This window comes from Callithrix jacchus, chromosome 16, assembly GCF_049354715.1.
Source record: "Callithrix jacchus isolate 240 chromosome 16, calJac240_pri, whole genome shotgun sequence".
NCBI classification, from domain to species: Eukaryota; Metazoa; Chordata; class Mammalia; order Primates; family Cebidae; genus Callithrix; species Callithrix jacchus.
The window spans coordinates 50831916-50849227 of NC_133517.1; the positions used below are offsets into that span (position 1 = coordinate 50831916).

The 17312-nt window shown below is 33.3% G+C and overlaps 1 protein-coding gene across 2 annotated transcripts in view; it reads right to left on the bottom strand.

Annotated features, from left to right (window-relative positions):
* HNF4G (hepatocyte nuclear factor 4 gamma) overlaps window positions 1-17312 on the bottom strand; it is a 140736-nt gene that overhangs the window by 19332 nt on the left and 104092 nt on the right. Inside the window, exons 1-2 of one of the 2 annotated variants that reach the window (XM_002759010.6) lie at window positions 7353-7554; window positions 2891-3059 (exon numbers count right to left, since the gene is read on the bottom strand). In XM_002759010.6, coding sequence (XP_002759056.3) covers window positions 2891-3059; window positions 7353-7488 — 305 coding nt within the window. In that variant the 5' untranslated portion in view covers window positions 7489-7554. Of the gene's footprint in view, window positions 1-2890; window positions 3060-7352; window positions 7555-17312 lie in introns of those variants that run through there. The other variant, XM_008982803.5, reaches the window with a different exon arrangement.

Genomic DNA, 17312 nt, shown 5'->3' on the forward strand with positions numbered 1-17312 from the left:
AACATAGAGTTACAGTATAACACAGCAATGCCATGCTTCGTCTGTATGGAGAAAAATGAAACATATGCACACATTAAAAACTTGTTCATAAATGTCTATAGCAGCGTTATTCATCACGGTTAGAAAGTGGAGACTATCCAAATGCCTGTCAATTGATGATAGAAAAACAAAATCTGGATGATAGAAAAACAAAATCTGGTATGCCTGCACAGTAGAATATCATTATTTGTCTGTAAATAATGATATTACTTTATCAGGGATGAAGTACTGATAAAGGCTACAACATGGATAAACCGTGGCAACCTATTCTATTCTAAATGAAAGAAGTAAGACACAAGAGATCACATATCATATGATTTTGTTTATACAAAATGTCCTGTAATGGCAAGTCTGTAGAAACAGAAAATAGATTCATAGTGGCCTCATATTGTTGAGGAGGGAGTTGGGAGGAAATGAGGGAGTAACTGCTAAAGGTTTCTTTATAAGGGGATACAAATGGTCAAATTTTACTGTACTGATGGTTGCACGACTCTGGATACACTAAAAAACTCACTTGTATACTTAACCAGACAAACAAACAAATAAAACAAACAGTACAGCCTCTGAAATGAAATCTGAGCTTGATTCTACCATCGACTCTCAGCAGAACTTGGGGATGTTAAGTAACATCAGTTTACAATTGTAAAATAAAGAGAAGTATTTGCCCTAAAGATTGTTGTGTGTATATACTTCAAATAGTTGGAGACAAACAGTAAACGCTAACATTTCTTCAAAATTATGGCACAAAATTATCTATACATATTGATATTACCTGTTTATTTATAGCTGATAATGATAAGAATAAAGACATGTATTGTGTGACCTATACAAAATATTTCTTCTAAAAACTACTGGTGGCCACTTAAAATTGAATGAGAAGCAAAACCTATCATCAATAAATTGAGCTAGAAGAGAAATGTGCTTTCAGGGTGAGGAACAAGTTATTACTCATTTGGGAACAAATGAATGAGACTCAGGAGAGAGGACCAGATTGATAAAAAACACAAGGAGAATGCATTCGATTAACATTAAATTAATAACAAAAATTGAATAAACATATTCTATTAAGCACCTACAGAATACAAGATCCTGGTGTAGGGATTAAACAGATTAGCACTACTTGTCTCCTCTACTCAAGGAAATCACAATCTAATAGAGTACACATACAAATTGTACATAATGTGAAAAATGTAACATGAAAAGTATTGAAACAGCAATTAAAAGTGCTTTTGAAGGAAAGCCCAACCTCAGTGTGATGGAGCAGTTAGAGTAGAAATGGAATTTTGTAATCTAAGAAAATAGATAAATTTGAGACCAGCACAACCTGAACTCAGAAAACCTCCATGACCCTAAACTTGCATCAATATTCTAACGATTTTTTCAAATAAAAAATTATAACATTTGCTGAATACTAAAATATATACAGAAAGCTAGGTCGGCAGTAGCATTCCTAATACGAAGGTGCAGGAGTTAAACTGTATCTGTTGTTAGAATACTTTTTAAACCTCTAAAAACTGTTCTGAGAGCATTCCTTTCCCACTCTTCCATACAGAAAGGACAGACATCCTGGCTGCCTTTGTGATTCTCTGATTATCACAAGTTGTTTTGGATTTAGTTGTTTGGATCACCATTACACACACACACACACACACACACACACACACACGTATTTCACTTTTAGCAGAGCACATAACTCCAGAAGCTATGGTTTACAGCTTATTCTGTATTTGTTTTAGTTATTAATTTTTAGAACCACTCATAGAAAAGTATTTTTGATGAAGGAAATTGATCTACCTTTAGAGTTTTAATGTAAATAAAAGCAAAACTCAGCTAAATACACTTTTTCTGTTTACCTAGAAAGTTTTTAAAGTGGGCAATTTATAGTTCTGTTAACCTGCCTCAAAGTATCTTGAAATATTACTATAGAACTAGATTACCAGAGAACTAGATAGACATTTGGGTAGTAATATATTAACTTGTATTGTATCCCAGGAAATCACATGGCCACACTTTGAGAGAGTTAATTTCTTCCCAAATGTTCAACTTGTTCTTAAAAGAACATAATTCTATACATATCTTTTATTGATAGAACAAATACAGTTTTTTTTCTGTTAATCAGTCATTTTTGTTAATAGCCTATATTCAATTTAAATGTAATCTGCATTCAGGACAGTCATATAGATGAATAATGATGCAAATGTATACCTAAATCATGTTATAATGTTGACTAGGTTTTAATCTAAAATTAAAAAAAAAAAACAAGAAAACAGCCTACTGGAAATGGGTGACACATATAATATAGTTAAATAAGCATCCGACAAAACATTTAAATTTAATGACAAAAGATATGGCATGCGAAATACATTTTAAATTTTAGGACTGAAAATTAAATTTCACTCATTAGTATCAGCAAACTACCCAAATAATCTGCACTTTTATAATTCTGTTTTTAGACCTAGGATGTAATGGCATTTAAAAAATCAACATGAAGAAAAATATTCATATTGAACAAGCTTTTGAATGCAGATTTTAAAATATTGGAGGTATATGAACATGTGGTAAAACAATAAAGAAACACAAGGAAAAGATAACACAAAATTGCAATGGTAATTACCTCTAAGAGACTAGGGAGGAAAAGTGACAGAGAAGGTGTCCATTAAAGGCTTCAACTATATTGGTCTAAGCTGGGTGATAGGTGGATTTTTATGTACCTTCTATAGGTCTAAAATGTTTCATAAAAAATTACCACCTATGTGAATAAATCCTGCAATGCATACCTACACATTCTTACTTGTTGTGCGAAACTGAAACACCTATAGAGATAACTCTCCTAAAAGGGCATTTAAAGTACCTGCAAGAATAAATGTGACTCTTGCGAATGCTGCGTCTGAAGAAACCCTTGCACCCGTCACAGCTCGATGCCCCATAGTGTTTTCCTGTTGCTCTGTCCCCACAGATGGCACACAGACAGTTGACACCGTTGTCTGCGGTATTCATACTTGTCTCTGGGGCAGAACTATCTGTCAATGAAAAAGGAAGATTGCAGCTAGAGTTAGCACTGTTTCCTGATTAAATTGTTCAACTAATTATTTATAGGCTCAAAACAGTCCATTTGTTGGCTTCTGGGAGACCCAACACTAGTGCTTCCCTTTTAACCACTGGCTGCTTCCGTTCCAAGCTCTCCTTGCTTATTTCTGAACATTTAACTCAGAGACACCATAGACTTAGTTCTCCAACTATACTCTTTTCCAAGGGAAGTTTATCAGTCCCATGACAATAAGTATTGGCTGTAGGATGAACAAGTCCAATATTTTATCTCTAGCCCTGATGTCTACAATGGGCACCAGTCTGAAATGCCCAGGCACCTGTTGAAGAACTTCATTGTGAAATCTAATCAGAATTGTAAATTAATGTATCAAAAACAAAACTCTCATTTTTCCCCTAGAACTTGTTCTTCCTTCCTTCAGTCTCCCTATATCAGTCCATGGTTCCATCCAATTTCCCAGGGCCAATAATCTGTGAGTCTTTATTGTATTCTCTCCTTTATCTTTTATAACCAATCCCTTGGTAAGTCCATGTTTACAATACTTTTTATTTATTTATTTAATTTTTTGAGACCGAGTTTCCACTGTCGCTCAGGCTGGAGTGTAGTGGTGCGATCTGCACTCACTGCAACCTCTGCCTCCGGGGTTCAAGCAATTTTCATGCCTCAGCCTCCCAAGTAGCTGGGATTACAGATATGTGCCACCACACGAAACTAATTTTTGTATTTTTACCAGAGACAGGGTTTCACCATGTTGGCCAGGCTGATCTTGAACTCCTGACCCCAGGTAGTCCACCTGTCTCAGCCTCCCAAAGTGTTGTGATTACCGGCATGAGTCACCACACAGGGCCTGAAATACATATTTAATCCACAACTTTTTACCATGGACATCCTTGTTCAACCAACCATCTTTCCTCTAGATTATGGTAACAGGTTGCTATCTAAATTCATTCCTTCCATCCTTGCTGCCCTACTGTTTGTTACCCCACAGCCACCTAAATGATCTTGTTATGACAAATTTACAACATTGGAGGAACAGGAATGCTTTTACACTGTTGCTGGGAGTGTAAATTACTTCAACCATTGTGAAAGACAGTATGGCGATTCCTCAAGGATCTAGAACTAGAAATATCATTTGATTCAGCAATCCTATTACTTGGTATATACCCAGAGGATTATAAATCATTCTATTATAAAGACATATGCATCCATATGTTTATTGTGGCACTGTTCATAATACCAAAGACTTGGAGCCAACCCAAATTCCCATCAGGGATAGACTGGATGAAGAATATGTGGCAAATATACACCTTGGAATACTATGCAGCCATAAAAAAGGATGAGTTCATGTCCTTTGCTGGAACATGGATGAAGCTGGAAACCATCATTCTCAGGAAACTAACACAGGAACCGAAAGCCAAGCACTGTACGTTCTCACTCATAAGTGGGAGTTGAACAACGAGAATATATGGGCACAGGGAGGGGAACATCACAGCCCAGGGCCTGTCAGGGGGTAAAAGGCTTAGGGAGGGGTAGCATTAGAAGAAATACTTAATGTAGATGATGTGGTGATGGATGCAGCAAATCATCATGGTACATGTATATCTGTGTAACAGACCCGCATGTTCTGCACATGTATCCCAGAACTTAAAGTATAATAATAACTTTTTAAAAAAGAAATTCACATCATGTCACCCTCTGCATCCAACCCTGTTATAATGAGATACAGAATAAACTATAGGCATCTTACCAAGGGCTGTAAACCCTGCATGTCAGCCCCTCACTACAACTCCCCCAAATCTCTGATCCCAGTATCTGGTACCACTTTTCATCCAGTTCACTATTCTCCAGCAATATTGTCTTCTTTTTTTTTTCTTCCATCGTCTCAAAACTTGTTCACTTACCGTTCCTTCTGTCTGGGAGGAAAGCTCTTCCCTAAACCTATCTTTGAGCTAGCTACCAAGTTTCTGTTAACATTTCACGTTTTCTGTGAAACCTCTGAACACACGTTTAAAAAGTCACCTCCCATCTGTCCTTCAAGTAGAACCTAAAGCCCTGTGTATTTTACATATTATCATTATTTTTTGAGTCAGGGTCTTGCTTTGTCAAGTGCAGTGGTGCAATCCTAGCTCACTGCAGCCTGGGCCTCCTGAGCTCAAGCAATTCTCCCACCTCAGCCCCCTGAGTAGTTGGCACTACAGGAGCACCCCACCACACCAAGCTAGTTTTTAAAGTTTTAATTGTAGAGACAAGGTATCACTATGTTGCCCAGGTTGGTCTTAAACACTTGGGCTCAAGCAATCCTCGGGCCTCAGCCTCCCAAAGTTCTGGGACTGTAGATGTGAGACACCACACCTGGCCTTAGTTTTTAAAATAACTTTATTTCTGAAAAATATATTCTGTATTGGTCTGCTCATTTATTACCCATCTTTACAAACTGACTCTAAGCCCCATGATGGTAGAGAATTTATCTGTTTTATATATTCCTCTGTTTTCCAGATTTTAGGATTATGCCCAGAATATGGTGGTCATCTAATACATAGTTCTGAAGAAAGAATTATTTTTAAAATGTAGATATTTATAATAAAATAAATATTCCTTAAATGAGTTAATATCATGGATTACATCTTAAGAATCTGTATGCATTCAAAAGATATTAAATATGTAATACAGTAAAACTTTATTATAAAATTATATATATTAACTAATTATTGTATGTCTAACAAAAGGATGAAACTAAAGGTTGTTATGTCCTGATTACATTTCATGACATTACATATATGCTACTTACTAATGCTTCTGAGCAGACAAATATTGTCATATATAATTTCATGAAGTTGGAAAAAAACCTTAATGAACATATGCTTAGTTAATCATGTGACAATATAGGATTAAAATGCCGCAAATTTTGTTTTTGGTGACATTAACAACACATATATTAACAATATGAAAGTTAGAACTGTTTGGAGTTTATTGTATTCTGAGAGACTACATAGAAATATGAAAAATTCACCTCTTGCTTCAAGTTTAGTGCCATACTTACATATTGCTGAAAACACTGTTACAAACAAGTTACATCACACTTTGCATATAGCCATACAAATTCATTATTTTAGAATATTTGTTAAACACTTATAGTAAATAAGTGTTATGATATGGTAATTATGCCCTTGCCATTTCTTAATCATGAGTGTTTTTTTAAAGTCATGATTCTGATGAAATACTCTATTAAATATCCCTAATCAAGTCTAAACATAAGACACAAAACAGTGACTTCCTGAAAGTTGCACTACAGATTTATTTTAACTATATGTGTGCTAAAGTTTCAGAATTCAACTTTTAACTATGTTTTAAACCTCCACTAAGAAGGAACTGCTTATTGTAAATAGAACCAGAACACCAGTCATACAAATTGTGCAGTACAGTAGAATAGTAAGAGGTCCTCAGTACAAGATATATTCTCAGTCTTGCATTAAACACACACACACACACACACATTTTCCAAAGTATACATAATTACTCAATCTTAGGAGTTCTATCAGTTATAACATATTTTAAACAAGATTTTTTTTACTAGGAATTAAGTCTAAATTCAAAGTCAAAAGTAAGCTGTACTACATAAAGGCACAAACCCTAAACAACTCATGTCTTATTTAAAGTTAAAATGTTACAGTAATTAAATACCAACAGCTTTGTGCAGCTAAACATTAGCCTGACAAGTTAGGTTAGAATATAAACTTTATTTCCTTTCATATTAGCATTCAATGCAAAAACCTGATAGTATTTTAAATGCGGTTTCTCATCAGTAGCATTTGAGAACTGGAATAATAATGAAAAGAGTAGACAATCAGTAAAACTCCCTAGTGTTCTGTGGAAACTTTGTTCCATAGGTCATTTTAAACATTGCATAGAAAATATACTTTCACAGCCCATCTGCCGATATTACTTATTACTGTGATTTACAGCAAATAAAATAATGGCTGCATCTACTCTTTTTGCCTCTCTAACTGGCCCATGACAGAATTCTGAAGTTACTTTATTACACAAAACCAGGTTTTTTTCTACCTCTAAGATAAAATAGCCCTAGCATTATTAACTTAAATTTTGTAAGAAAGTGCAAAAGCTCAGATTTGTGGCTTTAAAAGAAAGACATAAATTCTCCAGAAAAAAAAGTAAAAATAATACATTGCGCCACCACCTTTGGAAGCTCAGTCTACCTTCTCCAATTATATTTACTTTTCTTTACATATATAAACAGATGATAACTCACCATTTGAATTATACAGAATCTGCATAGTTTCAAACTCCAAAGTCGTGTAAGTTGGATCCAAAACTTCACTGTAATTTGCCATGTCCATGTCTAATATTGGTTCTGATACCCTCATCATTGATTTAGAAACACACATACAAGTGGAACCACAAGCCCAGAGTGTGTGATGAGTGTTTTGCTTTCAATCTGTGAGTGATAATCCAAAGTTAATGTAAATGAGTGACTTAAGAGCTTCAGTGGGAGGGGCTGTAAAACTGTAACCTTCTTTGGCAGGCCATATTCAGCTTATTTCTTCTTTTATGGCATATGAAAGCAATTCCTTGTGATAATCTTGGAATGCTTCATGAAATAGCCTTATCTGAAGGGCTTAGTGGACTAACATGATTTCCTAAATTGATTTCCAGTAACAATAAATGAGATCATTAGGAGAATAATTAAAAATTGAAAAGAAAATCTCACAGATTTTAAACCATAATAATAATGTCAGGTATCCCATTTAAGGAGCTGAAATTACATACTTCATATTCTGAAAAATGGCACTTACTTTACTGTTACAAATTTGGTAAATCAAGTCTGGAAGTTACCATTTCCCATAAACACTTTACAATTCCAAGTTTTCTTAAGTGTACAATAAAGCTACTTTTATTCTGGAGTAAAGGAAATTTTGTAATTTGAAATGTGAGGATTTGTGACATACTCTGATAGCCCCTAGGCATAACCCTGATACGGCCTTTAACAATATTCTCTTTAATTATCTATTTATGGGCCTGTGTCACATTTATGTCAGTAAACTTCCCAAGCACAGAAGTAGTACAGCTGCTAGTACATTAGAGGCATTTACATAGCTGCTACATATATCATGTTTCATTTCTTTTGAATCCTGATGCCATTAAACTGAAATAAAATCATCCCTAACATATATAGATCTGTATATTCCTATAGTCAATCCTCATCTATATAGCACAGTATATATTTTATGTGTATATTTGACAAGGAACATCTAGGGTTTGGGGAATATTTAGACAATAGTACTCAATGAATATATTTTACTTCTGAAAATACATTTATTGATGTTATTTTTAAAGACTTCCAACCCCATTTGCATTAGAAATTTAGAATGTTCTTTTCCACATTCATTAAAGATTGCAGCAAAGTAATATTTCTTAACCAATTTTTTAACCATAATCCTTATGAATAATTTGTCTTAGAAATTAGTGTACTTTTCACCTGAGAAGGCTGGTCTCTTAAAGTACTCTAAACCATGTGACAAAATGTAAAGAAAATAGCTCATCGATGATAGACTGGACTGGGAAAATGTGGCACATATACACCATGGAATATTATGCAGCAATCAAAAATGATGAGTTCGTGTCCTTTGTAGGGACATGGATGAATCTGGAAAACATTCTCAGCAAACTGACACAAGAACAGAAAATGAAATACCGCATATTCTCACTCATAGGCGGGTGATGAAAAATGAGAACACATGGTCACAGGGAAGGGAGTACTACACACTGGGGTCTACTGGGGGGAATAGGGGAGGGACAGCACAGGGCGGGGAGCTGGGGAGGGATAGCCTGGGGAGAAATGCCAAATGTGAGTGAAGGGGAGGAAGGCAGCCAAACACACTGCCATGTGTGTACCTATGCAACTATCTTGCATGTTCTGCACATGTACCCCAAAACCTAAAATGCAATTAAAAAAAATAAAAAAATAAAAAAGGGCAGCCAAAGAAAAAGGAGGAATGGTAATTAAAAAAAAAAGAAAGAAAATAGCTTAGAGTCAATTTGCCAGCCAGATTCACTAAATCAAACAGCGATCATTGGAATAGTCCTCTTGTCCTCATATTCTGTATATTCTTAATTGTAAGGATATCTTGAAATAAACTTTCTTTTTTGACTGACTTTCTTTAATGAAGATTAGACATAGGTTATTCAGTTTTTAGAGAAGTAGACAGAAGTGGTTGTTAGTCTGTGGTTTTTATTTGTGTGAAGTGGTCCTTATTTTATTTTATTTTATTTATTTTTTTTTTTTTGAGATGGAGTTTTGCTCTTGTTACCCAGGCTGGAGTTCAATGGCGCGACCTCTGCCTCCTGGGTTCAGGCAATTCTGCCTCAGCCTCCTGATTAGCTGGGATTACAGGCACGCGCCACCATGTCCAGCTAATTTTTTGTATCTTTAGTAGAGATGGGGTTTCACCATGTTGACCAGGATGGTCTCGATATCTTCACCTCATGATCCACCCGCCTCGGCCTTCCAAAGTGCTGGGATTACAGGCTTGAGCCACCGCGCCTGGCCAGTGGCCTTATTTTAAATGAGTTAACAAACATATGTTTTCTATAGGAACCAAAGGGACGAATTGCGCAGGGCCTGAAAACTTTTTAAACTCTGAAATAACTAACCAATATAGAGGGATGTCACTGATGGAAATGTCCCAACAGAAGAAAAGGTAAAAGAGAAAAAATAGAAAAAGTTTATTTATAGATATGGAAAACACTGAAAGAAATGTGGCTGTAGCTCAGGAGAACAATGCTGCCATAGTTTTATCTTTCTTCCCCAGTCTGTTCGCATGGCTGACTGACATCACTGGATCAGAGCATTCAACTCTCAGGTGAAAGGGGCTACAGATGAATCTCAGCACAGATCTTCAAGTAGCAATTAACGACTAATCAGAGCTAGCTTTTAAGAAGAAACCTGTGTCCCATTTTTGTTACTGTAAATTGTTTTCTTCACTTCATAGAGTAAGAACTCAAGAATTTCCAGAAGATACGGTAGATCTGAATAGCATGCATGTCTCCTCAAGTGGGTAGTCTTTGTAATGATCTTCAGATGTAGAAACACCTATGGAATTCAGTCAGCCTCAGCCTAGCAAAGAAAGAAGTTTCTTCGGCTTTTCTCTGGAGGAGAGTACAAAGCACAGTGGAATCCCTCTTTTCTTAAATTCTAGGACTCATAATTTATGGAACTGATTAAGCAAACAAAATAATTAAAAAAGAAAGTCATAAAAAAGGTATATCCTTACTTCATAGCTTCTTTTACATAGCGGGATATGGCTGCTGGCTGCTACTGTTTATAAAACAAAGAACTTTTCGTTAAGAATACACTGATTAAGATTCTTAACTAATTTTTTTTTTTTGCATAAGTCTCATACATTGCCTTTGATTTCTAGAAAATTATTGTTTATGAAGAAAAAGTTAAAGCCACTCATAAAGCAATCCAAAGCAAAAGTTCTAGAAGCCTTCTAGAGTTTTAGTTTTTCAAAATATTGTCTATACTTCAATTGGCTTTTATCTACTGCCACAGTATTTCCCATGGTTTCTATAAGGGAGGAAAAAATGAAAGTCTTTTGGCCAAGTACAGTGGCTCACGCCTATAATCCCAACACTTTGGGAAGCCGAAGTGGGAAAATTGCTAGAGGCCAGCAGTTCGAGGCCAGCAGTTCGAGGCCAGCCTGGGCAACATGGTGAAACCCCATCTCTACTAAAAATACAAAAAAACTAGCCAGGCATGGTGGCGTGGGCGTGTAATACCACATACTGTGGAGGCTGAGGCAGGAGACTTGCTTGAATCTGGTAGATGAAGGTTGTAGTGAGCCAAGATCACGCCCCTTCACTTTAGCTGGGGCAACAGAGTGAGACTTTGTCTCAAAAAAATAAAATAAAAGCCTTTTAATGATCATGTTGTATTAGATTGCACAATTTTTAAATGAAATTGTGAAATGAAATAACAAGAACTAATGGCAGTAATACACTAGGTAACAAATACAAACAATTCTTGATAAGTGTATAAAGTTGATAAGATGTGTCTAGCCTGAAAACTAATTCGTATGATCTACAAAGGAAATTGAGAATTTGAGTTAATTTCAAATTTTGGCTACATGGAAATTAGAGTTTCTCTTGTATTGATTTTAACTTGAAATAACTTTTATTTATAAATTAACATATTTCTCTTTATAACGAATCTTCCTCTCTACTTCTGAAACTAGTTAAGCCATATTGAGAAAATTTTTATTTATTTAAAGAGGAGAAAGGGAGCATGAAGAGGGAGAATGAGAAATAAAAAAAGACGAAAAGAAGTCACAGAGAAATAATTTAAGTTACAGTTCAATTTAGGTTTTCAGTTATGCATCATAATGAGAACAAACAGCATTTTCTTAATACTAATTCTTTGTGTTTCCCATTTATTAATGATTGTGGAGTTTTCTTAACTCAGTAAACATGTGTATGGCACAATTGAACAAAATGAAACCATTAAATTAAGTTACATAAACCTTAGATACCTGACACAGTTATGGTGTTTCTTTATACATATTCACATTAAATTCAGTAATTTTAAGCAAAAGGACTGATGGTTATCAGCCAAGCAGCCTTTCATTATGGCTTAATCAAGTATTATACATGGGTAAACTAATCAAGGCTACATTAGATTAAGAGCTTAAGTAGAACAAACTAACAAACAAATAAAAACACTGTATTAATTTTATGCATAGGTGATAGTTGAAAAATATTATCTTTAAATAAATGAGTCCTATATTATTAAACTCTACATTAAACAGAAATTTATGAGTGCTTTTAAGTTTACTTCTAAAGGTTTAATTGGGAAACGCATCACTCATACGTTAGCGTATAAAACAGTAATTTATAATTAGCACATAAAACAGTAATTTATAATAAGTAGCACACATTTTCTAAAGATATATAAATTTAATATAGATCAAACAATATAAATATATGACAAACTATGAACTACTGAAAATCTCTCTTAACATTACTTTCCAGTATTTGTTCTCTAAATTGAACAAAACTTTACTTTTACTTAGTGAAATCTCATGTTTTGTAGGCTAAGATGTGCCATCTTAGCCCTAGTCAGGTCAAATGCTCCAGAGAGAATGACAACATTATTTGCAGATAAATGGTCACTTTTAAATAGCACAACTAATGATGTTGAAAAATGTTTCTCTCACAGCAATGAGTCTCTAAACTAGCATGTGAAATATTTTATCTAAAGTTCTTTAAAGCAACATAACAAGCAGTGAAAACAGCATAGTGTTTAAAGAAGACAACAACTCAATTCACTATTGCTTCTCCAAGATAATAGCAGAAATAGTTCTATCTTATCTGGAAGACTATTAAGCCATTTAAATCGTTCTATACTTTATATTTGATTTAATCATTCTTTCACAGCATGATTTTAAAATAGAAAACAAGCTAATAAAATGAAGGATATTTTCATGAAATAATTTTCATGAAAGTAATTTGGAATGCTAATACCAATACATAAACATTTTATTGTAAAATTGAGTTAACAAAATTTGTTTCCTAAACTTATTTCTTTGAGATTACTTTTCACTAGCAAAAGCACAAAGCGCGTCTGTAGTTTCTTGTTATTTTCATATTCTACTTTTCAAGTATGAAGATTACATACATGTGATCACTAAAAGCTAGATGAGAAGAATAATCATCTAAATCAACCCAGTGTACTTTTCAGTGTAATCAGGAAATCATTAAGTGGAGAACTCTACCCAACAAAATGGCCTTTTAATTCAAAGCAAAGCCACGTTTTGTTTCTCAAAAAGAATTTCAATTAAAAAAAAATCATATTTCCTTACTGCCACTGTTCTGATCTAACCATTCCTCCTCTTTTGAAATAAAAACTGGTATTTTCCTCTTCCTAATTTTGATGGGAGAAAACAAGCAAATTCAAAAATTACAACAAACAAAGATGGGTAGGTACTTTAATATTTAAGGCAAGTCACTACCATACACACACAAAGAAGTTTAAAACTGTCTGTTATGATGGGATTCTATTTTCAAAGAGCTTTACAAATTTTTTTCCTAAAGCTGAGATTATATGTAATTATTAGATAAACAAAATTTTTTAAAATCTTTTTCTTTTGTTGCTCAGTTTAGATCTATGTAATCACACTAACTCATTAACATATTTAAACCAAAGTTATTACCAAAATGTAAAAATTCTAACTTTGACCTTATTTTTGAAACATGTTCCTGTCCTAAATTTGCTGAAAATTTTTAAAATTTAAACTACCCTCTATAGATTTGCTTACATAGTTGTATAATAATAATAATATAGCTTTGCTTACATAGTTTTATATAAAATAAAATTCTATAGCTCATTTCTCAATTCATATGGATATTTAATTCCCAAAATGTCATCCAAGGAGCCAGTTTTAAATCTTTATCACATTAATACTAAAAAATGCCACGTGACAGTAAAGTCCAAAGAAAGTGGACAGAGACACATAAGCACCTTGTGAAATAGCTGAATTTGTTTAGAAAGATGCTATATTCTTTCTGGTATTTATGATTTACCTTAACTATTCATATTTATTTGCACATTAAAAAACTACATTATTTAAAACTAGTTATACGAATAAATGTAAAATCCAAAACTAAAGAAGAGTAAAAACCATATGATTATTAAATCAGTTACTTAAGACAAAATAAGGATTGCACAGCTCAGAGCTAAATGTAACCAAGAAAATAGTCTGAGTAAAAAGGGCTTCGAGGTGATATAAGAAATCTGCATATATTAAACCTACCTTCAAGGTCAGCTGCCTTGTGATTCAAAGCAGACTCTCCTTTCGGAAGATAAGGAGCTGATTAGCACTAAATTATTAACTGGAGTATAGATTATACTGGTAAAGAAAATAAAGTGTGGATATAAGGAACATGTTAGGATTTGACAGTCACTATTTCTGCATTTCCTTTTTACAATGGGTATTATCATTGTTGCTACTGCAAACTCAGCAAAGCTGTCAGAATATTTAAGACTGTGGTGGCATTCTGAAACCAAAGTTGCTGCATTATGCAAAATGAAGGGAAAGAAGTTATCAGTTTGGGCCAGTACCTATGGCGAATATGTTCTGAAGAGGCATAATGTTTAAGAAAAATAGCAGCAGTTTCTCTATGCTGAGTGCAATTTAGGCTTGAACTTTAAACAAGTGTACTATAATGAACTTACTTTTTAGCATCTGGAAGCCAGATAAATAAATAAATATATAAATAAGTGTTAAAGTTTCTCTATATAAAAAACAATAATAGATTGTACAGTCAAGTAGTCAAGAACTGCTCAAAATTCTTTTTTAAAGCTTTTTTAGATACATATGGAGAGCAACTTTTAATGTGATATTTGATTGGGATAAAAGTAAACAATATTTGCATCTCCATTTAATAAAGGAAGATGTATAACGGGCTCAACTGAAATGTTAAATATTTCACCTCCTTTTTGATAAATGTATTTTTAGAAAAATAGTGTTGGTTGGTTTTTCAAAAATACCACAAGGAACTTTTTTTTGGTGCAAGAATATAGGACATAATTAAAATAATATTCATAGTAAAGATATGAATATAATGTGAGCTAAACATAGTGGGTAAAGTGGTGGCTTTTGTAACACAATTATCACTCTCAAGTAAGAAATCTGCAGTTGCTTAATGCCTAATTTATATATTAAGCCAGTAATTAAAAAATTCTGTTGCACATTACAATTATCTGGAGAACTTTTAAGGGCCCCCAAGTTTCAAACTGCATCAGACATGAATTAAATCAGAAAGTCTGGAGGTAGGAGCTGGTATCAGTGTTTAAAAATGTCTTTAGGTGATGCCAATGTGCAGCAAAATCTGAGAACCACTACTTTAAGAAGTAAGTTCTATGAAGGCAGAGACCTTCTATTTTCCATTTTTTACTATGGAAAATACTGTTACACAGTAAATGCTCCACAAATACTTATTGAAAGTATGAATAAAATACAATGCAAATAATAAACTTTGAAGCGTATAGCATTTACATTGAGTACATGAATACATTTTATGTGTGAAATACTTTTCTAGTGATTGGGTATTTCTGCATAAAAAAAATAGAGAAGATTCCTGGCCTTATGGAGCTTATAATCAAGTAATCATGATAAAATAATGTTTATTATGATAATGATGAAGATTTATATCTGTATAAAGAGACAAATAGCTGAACCATTGCTTTTCTATAGTATTCATGAAGCTGGATTGAGAAACAGAATTAATATCCTATACATTTAGACTTCTATAACAGAAAAAAAGTTATTGGTTTGCAGCTACATAGAGATGTAAGCCCTGTACTGTCTGACTCTTGAATGTCTGTCTTAATTTTCACTGTAGTTTAGTCATGGGTATTTCAGTGGGAAGTAGTAAAATATACGTATAGGATTACTAGCCTAAGGCTAGTTTAAATAAAAAGAAAAACTTATTCCATTTTTCATGCAGTCCCCATATCTACATCATGATACCAATCCTGACTTTCCAGATGTTCTTTGCCCCAATTCACTTCCACTCCAGGATTAAATATAAGAGGTAAGGTCTGAGAAGCACAATACAATGTGGTATAAAAAGCAAGCACTGGAATAGAAGGTGCCCACATAAATATTATTTTAAAAATATACCAAAACAACATTGAATATGCTTCCAGTAGTGTATTAAGAGCATTTCCCTTAAAATACTACAAGCATATGCAATGCAATCTCACTATTATTATTTTTTATGTTCCAGCATTTCCAATAGCAAAAGAAAAAAATAATTGGTATAAATCTTGGAAAATGCTATGAAAATAACATTTTAGAAAATAATCATCCAGAAATGAAAACAGTAATAAAGATTCAATTTCTTATATGTTAAAACTAGTATCATAAAAATAACTCTTCTCTCAAAATAACATATGCAGTTCTAAATACAAAGCCAGCTACAGATGAGTTTTATTTATTTATTTATTTTTGATGAGGTAGAGGAGTTTTTAGATGATATGACTTCAAACTCATATTAAAGAATAAAAATTTTAAAATAGAAAAAGTTATAAATGAAAGAATAGCAAAGATGATATTATCTGATATGCTAACATAATATAAAGTCATTATAATAAAAACAGAATAGTTGTGTTTAAGAATAAATAGGTTAGGAGATAAAAAATAAACTCAAATTTATCTGGTGTATATGGCAAATGAATACAGTTGTCTTTTGTTATCCACATGGGGCACTTTCAGTAACCCCATGAAACCAAAATCCTCAGATGCTCATTTTGTATAAAATGGCATAATATTAGCATGTATTCTCTGCATATCCTCTTGAATACTTTAAATTATCTTTAGACTTCTTATAATACCTAATACAATGCAGATGCTATGTAGTCATCATAACTGTTTATTTGTTTTATTTGGTTATTATTTATTTATTTTAAAAAATATCTTCAGCCTGTCATTGGTGAAATATGTGAGTATGAAACCCATAGATATGAAAGGCTGACTGTATAATATAAAAATGTGTGTGAAAAGAATCGTATTTTATTTAAATAATTATTTCCATATTTTATTATCCTAGATAAAAGTAAGTTGGACTCATATGACACACCACATAGAAAAATAAATTTTGTGCATATTTAAATGATGACGACAAAGTGTAACAATATAAAATTGAGTAGAAAATACCTTTCTTTAACTGATAAATAATATCTTAGATAGTGGAAAGATAATATGTCAATGTCCTTTAATCTATTAATTCTAACCTCTTGTGCTGAAATGCTAAATTTGACTGTTGATATTTGGAATTGAGTTTGATCATATGTCTAGGAGTGCATCTTTTAATTTATTGTGTCATAGTCCTTCTTGGAACTTTATGAGCTCTTTCTATCTGTGCTTAACATTTCTTCATCAAGAGAGAATTCTTGTATTACATTTTTACAGTCTGTTTTTTCTTTATTCTTCTATTACATAAATTTATGATTCAAATGTTGTATTTCTCTAGAATTTCTATCTCAAAGGGTTCTTGTAAGGATTAAGAACTTTTATCTCTAAGTTAGAGACGAAAAGTGCATTAAAGCCAGCACGGTGGCTCATGCCTGTAATCCCAGCACTTTGGGAGGCCAAGGCAGATGGGTTACCTGAGGTTAGGATTTCAAGACCAGCCTGGCCAACATGGTGAA